The sequence below is a fragment of the Cornus florida genome, unplaced genomic scaffold, assembly GCF_030987335.1.
Source record: "Cornus florida cultivar Cherokee Brave unplaced genomic scaffold, ASM3098733v1 CherokeeBrave_3.0.0_Hap2_Chr11, whole genome shotgun sequence".
Lineage (NCBI taxonomy): Eukaryota > Viridiplantae > Streptophyta > Magnoliopsida > Cornales > Cornaceae > Cornus > Cornus florida.
In genome coordinates, this window is record NW_026775581.1 from 92,305,670 (window position 1) to 92,312,151 (window position 6,482).

At 36.0% G+C, this 6,482-nt stretch overlaps 1 protein-coding gene across 1 annotated transcript; it reads left to right on the plus strand.

Moving 5' to 3' along the window:
* Positions 1-3,842: 3,842 nt before the first annotated feature.
* Positions 3,843-6,397, plus strand: LOC132285262 (probable (S)-N-methylcoclaurine 3'-hydroxylase isozyme 2). Its single transcript, XM_059787430.1, has 2 exons — positions 3,843-4,773; positions 5,473-6,397. Exons 1-2 carry the CDS (start codon positions 3,880-3,882, stop codon positions 6,073-6,075), a joined length of 1,497 nt encoding a protein of 498 aa, XP_059643413.1. The 5' UTR covers positions 3,843-3,879; the 3' UTR covers positions 6,076-6,397.
* The last annotated feature ends 85 nt before the right edge of the window (positions 6,398-6,482 follow it).

The following is a 6,482-nucleotide window of genomic DNA, read 5'->3' on the forward strand; positions in this document are numbered from 1 at the left end:
TGAAAAACTAATAACATTATATTTCAATTTTCAAGTATATGTTAAATGAAATAAATACAAACAATTCAATTTAACACATTACCTTTTTCCTTCTTTTATTTGCAGCTTTACATCCGGACCTTCGGAACTCCATTTCAATTCTACTTTTTTCCTCAAAATATCAGGCCTTCTCTTCACTGCTCATCATTTTCCATGCATGCGTAGCTTCAGTCTCTATTTCTCTTTTTAGAGACATCTTGATTTTTTCAGTCAATCCATGATCTTCTCGGTATTTCCTCATATATGCCGCTCTGATCAACCATTAATAAACTAAGCATAAGGATTTAAATACATATACATTACAAGTTACTTTTTATGTTCTACACTCTCAAATTCATATATCTTCCATTTACGGAAAACCAAAAATTTCATATCACTTCCCAATTTGTTCCTACTTTTCCATGACTTTAGACTTCAAACCAAATTTCAATTGCAAAATTAACATTAATACATACATACTTGAACATAACGAACACTCCAGTAAGACGACGCGGCATAGTTTCTTTGGTCTTGGAGGATGTAGCAGTCTTTACCTCCGACTCAAATTCTTCATCATCATCTTCATATTCCTCTTCATGTACCTCCTCTTCACATGGCACATAATCAGAATCACTCTCAGACGACATTCTAGAACTCTCACTAACCTCACCACTCTTCGGGTTACTTCTCTTCTTTGGAACCAGTATAATATTCATTTTCCTTTTCCCTTTGTTATGCGCTGCAGTCTTCAACTTACCCATTTGCAAACCTAAATTCAATTCAAGCCACAATCAGATATGACAAACAGAGACTATTAATGTACATTGCATGCTACATACCAACAATATGTTAACTGCCAAGTATATAACACAATGCATCAATATTTTGAAATTAAACTGCTGAAACATGTCCAATATAAACATTTCCTTTCAATCCAAAATTAAAAAATACTAATATCACTATTACACAATCTATCAAACCATGAAGTTTCATCAACCTACATGTGTACAAATAACAAGATTTTAGACAAGTGTTGTGTATTTGGAAGCTGATTCACTAATATGAAGACAATTATTGTGAAAGATATTAGCCAAACATAAATAGTGGATTATTTAACAAACTTGTATTTTCTTACTCCTTAAAACAAGCCACTTCAAAACTAATACTCCTACTACACAGCAAACTATACAGAGTATATGATATAAACATAGTCTTTTTCTCTAGGAAGGCATATTACATAAGTAATATCAACAAATCAAGGCATACTGGCTCTTCTGCCCAATTTTTCAACCAGAAAATACGCATAAACGAAATTGTGTATGCAACATAAGTTAAGTAGACAGAAATTATATCACCATAAACCAAATTTATAGACACTAACATTATAATCATATACATGTGACAAATTTTAAATATAAACAAGATCATCACTAAAGAAGACCAAAGCAAATTATGCTCAAAACTCAACTGCAGTGAAGATAAGCAATTTAATCACTAAAAAATTATAAAATCAAATACATTGACAATTTACAATGTTGTATGTATGTTATTGCACACATATGAATGCAAACATCAGGCACCTCATCTACTATGCTCAACACATTAGGCAGCATTATTAAACTAAAAATGGCTAATTCACACGCACCCATACAGAACTTCAAACTTTTGGAACATCCGCTTACTATTGATGAAAGCAGGACTCCAAATCAATAATAAATAACTTCTACACTTTGTGGATTTTTAGGGCGATTGGTTATGGGGTTCTCTTTAATCACCGAAAAGGAATGACGGAGAAAAGGCAAGATAGAGGCTTCGGTTTTCTTCAATCAAAGAAAGAGCAAGAGAGGTTAGGATTTTCTTCAATGTAGCGATGGTTCTCCTCACAGACCCAAGCCTCAGACACAGAACAGAGGTTAGGGTTTTCTTCAGAGGAAAATGTTAGGTTACAATTTACAAATATTTTGGGATTTATATTATGAAAATGTTAGGATGTACATTAGAAAAATGTTGTGACTCACTTTACAAAAATATTGGAATGCAGATAAGGAGGAATTTGGGATGCTTATTAGCAAGAATTTGGGATGCAACTTAGGAAAACGTTGCGATACAAGCCCAACGACCAAACATTTTCTTAATATTGTAACACTCTGGTTTCTTACCAAAAATGTGTCTATTCCCTATATATTCTTACTAATTATATTTGTTTGTTATGGAAAGAAGACGATTCCCTTCAAAATCAAATCTGAGAATTATCATTCATACCTGCTTAGTTTTAGCAACCAAATTTTGGGTTCATTTACAGAACAATCGCAGCTTTCGGATTCTATTTGGAAAGAGAGGTTAGGGTTTCTTACCAAAAATGTGTCTATATATTCTCACTAATTATATTTGTTTCTGCCATTTAGTTCTTATGGAAATAAGACGATTCCTTTCAAAATCAAATCTGAAAATTATTATTCGTACCTGCTTAGGTTTAGCAACCAAAATTTGGGTTCATTCACAGAACAATCGCTGCTTCCGGTTTCTATTTCGAAAGAAAAATTAGGGTTTTCTTCAATGTAGCGATGGTTCTCTTCGCAGACCCAAGCGTCAGACGCACAAGAGAGGTTACGGTTTTCTTCAACTAAAAAAAGGCCAACACAGGACCTTCTTCCTTCTTTCTTCTTCACAGACCCACACAGACCTTCTTCACGCAACAAAGCACCTTTTTTCCCACGCAGACTTCCTTCTTCCTTCTTCTTCTTCGCAAACCCACGCAGACCTTCTTCCTTCTTCCTTCTTCCTTCTTCTTCTTCGCAAACCCACGCAGACCTTCTTCCTTCTTTCTTTTCTTTGCATTCTTTACAAATTCTGTAAAATAAGAGCTATAGGCTAAATGGACAATTCCATACAATAAGTAAGGGCTAAATGGACAATATGCCGTATAAATATAACCTATACCGTATTATTACACAAATATACAATATTATTACACACGTTTAATACAACTTCAACAATGTGCAGTTACTTTTTTTAAACCCATTTTTTTAAGTGACGTGGCCATTTGTCCTACACTCATTCCAAAATGGAGGAAATTGTGCACTGTGCGACTAGAGCTGATTTTTGGCCCATGGACTTCCACCAGTCTGGGCAAAAGAGAACAGTATAAAAGTTATTTTTAAATCTGCATTAGGTTAACAATTATTGTTACAGTTGTGACCAGATTGTGTTAATTTACTATATTCTTATGATTTGTATCCAGTTTGAAATAATTTATTTGGTAAACAACTTTAATTATTGCTCATTGAGCAGAAGCAATCCCAGTAGCTTGATTGTCCATATATATAATATATGAACATATATATATATATATAGAATTGAGAGAGCACCATGAAGTAATCTAAATTTTCGCGACATAGTTAAGAATGGATCATGTGCTACATAGTGATATACTATGAAACAATTATATACAAGTATATATGATTTTTATGTATCTGTACAGGCCCACGCAGTATTGGAATTTTCAAGTTAACAACAATGCTTTTAAAAACGAATCATGATTCCCTCTGTCCCCCATCCAGTGCACCGAGATGGAAAACTGTGCCCATCACGTGCACCTAAACAGTGTCATTTTCATGTACGGAGCCCAACATGAACCCGTGTTTGGGTTCCACGCGGCTCTCGTTGGCATCGTGTACAATTTTGACCAGATTGTGTTAATTTACTATAATTTTAAAATATAATATATCGATTTTTGAGATGGGACAATTAAAAATAAGAAGATGAGCAATTAATATGGGACAGAGGACTCCCAAATAGGCAACCTCCTTAGAGAGCTAATTGACAACAATACATAACACTGCAAAAGCCGGCTCTTTGTTCATGGAAGTCATGGCTGAAAATATTGTAGCAGAGGGAACTTATGATCTCTTCTATCCAATCTTTCTCTTAGCCATCATCTTCCTCATCCTAAAGCATTTCAAATCTTATTTTCTATCAAAAAGTAGTCCACCACTTCCTCCAGGACCGACTCCTTGGCCAATCGTGGGCAATATTCTTCAAATGGGAGAAAAACAGCCTCATATCACTTTAGCAAACTTTGCTCAATCCTACGGCCCGCTAATGTCACTGAGACTAGGAACTCAAATCATGATCATTGGATCATCACCAGCTGCTGCAGTAGAAATTCTCAAGACCCATGATCGTATCTTATCTGCGCGTTATGTTCCTCACACAGTACCAGTTAAGAGCTCAGAATTATCAATGGGGTGGGCTCTAGAGTGCAATAATGGATGGAAGAACTTGCGTACTATATGCCGAACTGAACTCTTCTCTGGTAAGGCAATAGAGTCTCAGGCATGTTTGAGAGAGAAAAAGGTAAGGGACATGGTGAGCTTCTTGAGAGTGAAGGAGGGCAAGGCAGTGAAAGTTGGAGAAGTGGTTTTTGCCACTGTGTTTAATATGTTGAGTAATGTTGTCATGTCAAAAGATTTTATTAGCTTAGAGGAAGAAAATGTGGATGGAAGCATGAAGGGTCTTGTAAGAGAACTCACCAAGGTGGGTTCTACTCCAAATATATCTGATTTTTATCCAATTTTAGGTGCATTAGACCTTCAGGGTTTAAATAAGAAGGCAAAGGAGTTGTTTCGGAAGATTTGTGCTGTGTGGGAGCCCACTATAGAAGAAAGAAGATGTGATGCTTCGAGCCAAAATGATTTCTTGGACACCCTCATCGACACTGCTTTTACCGATGATCAAATCAACCATCTTCTCTGGGTTTGCTCTCTCCTCTCCTCTCCTCTCTTTGCATATAACACACAATTGATATTATACTAGTAGCAAAACCTTGGCCTACACTTGTAAACATACACAGAATATCTCCTAGTTTGGGAAAAATATAATATTTTACACGGTTATAATCAAAGCTTAGTCCTTGCATATCAACTCTCAGCATGGCTTGTAGACAAGCAAGCTTCTTCTGATCTATTTGAGGACAGTTTTGTTGAAGAATTCATTTGAGCTAGTTCACTGGTCTAAATTCATGCTTAATTCTTGATTTGCATTTGCTAGTACTTCTCTTTCACTTCAAATCACATCAGTAACAATCTTTGCTGTCAAAACCAAGAACCAATTACCAAAATCCAAACTCAATGGTATCTGGATTGTACATTATGTAATGAGAGTCAGATTTTGACATGAATACATCGTCAGATTATACCAATGGATAACTAGCCTTGACCAAGTTTGGATAGTGTTAGTTTCACTTTGGTCAGGATCAAATTCGAACAATACATAGAAGAATAGCATGACATACTGTTATCCATTTTTATGAAGGGGAGACTATGTAGGTTCTGAAGTAATTGTTAGGAATTTGTTTTTTAAAAAATAGAGTTCATTTTTTTTCGTGCCATGTAAGAGTTGTAGATTAGCATATAATTACAATTGTGTACTCATCCACTGTGTATGCATTTTCAGGAGTTATTCTCTGCTGGTACAGACACTACCACTTCAACAATTGAGTGGGCAATGGCAGAATTGATAAAAAATCCAGAATCCATGGAGAGAGTTTGTGAAGAATTGACAAGAGAAATCAACCAACATTCGCTGAAAGAATCCCATCTACCTCAGCTACCTTACCTTCAAGCTTGTGTAAAAGAATCTATGAGATTGCATCCTCCAGGACCATTGCTGCTTCCTCGCCGTGCACCTGACTCGTGCAAAGTGATGAATTACACCATCCCTAAAAATTCTCAAGTGGTAGTAAATGTTTGGGCAATTGGGCGAGACCCCATGGTTTGGGAAGAGCCACTGAAATTTAAACCAGAGCGATTCCTCAACGGGACTTTGGATTTCAAAGGGAACGATTTTGAATTCTTACCCTTTAGTGCAGGTAGAAGAATCTGCCCTGGTCTTCCCATGGCAGCAAAGCAAGTTCCTTTGATACTTGCTTCATTGCTCCGTTCTTTCGATTGGTCTCTTCCACATGGAAATGATCCCAATGAGCTAGACATGAATGAGAAGTTCTCTATAACATTGCAGAAGGAACAACCCCTGGTCCTCATTCCTACAGTTAAATAATGACAATGGAGTGCTGCAATCTCCTCAGGTTCTATACTAGTATGATCACTTAAATAATATCCCTTATCTGGTTTTCATCACAAATATGTTCCTGTTCTAGTGATTGTTTGGGAACGAAAGTTCAATTTCTAGTTTCAATATAAAGTGGCACTTTTCTTCATCAAAAGAGCCCACAGTAGATTTTTGTGTTGAGTTAAAGTGGCAGAATTTTAAAAGCCTCAATTGAGGTTCTTTTAGTTACATTTCCATCCTCAAGTCTCAAATCATTAGAACATGGCGTGTACACAAAAGATTGATGCAGCTAGTTGTTTCCTTTGGTTTCACTGTTGCTTACCTTGGATCAGGCTAATTGTGAATATTGTTTCTACTATAATAACTGCAAGCAACTGTTGACTCGAAGCATAATG

Coding starts and splice junctions, on each gene's coding strand:
- LOC132285262 (XM_059787430.1), top strand. CDS start 3,880: ATGGAAGTCATGGCTGAAAATATTGTAGCAGAGGGAACTTATGATCTC. Junction 4,774..5,472: donor AAATCAACCATCTTCTCTGG/GTTTGCTCTCTC, acceptor ATGCATTTTCAG/GAGTTATTCTCTGCTGGTAC.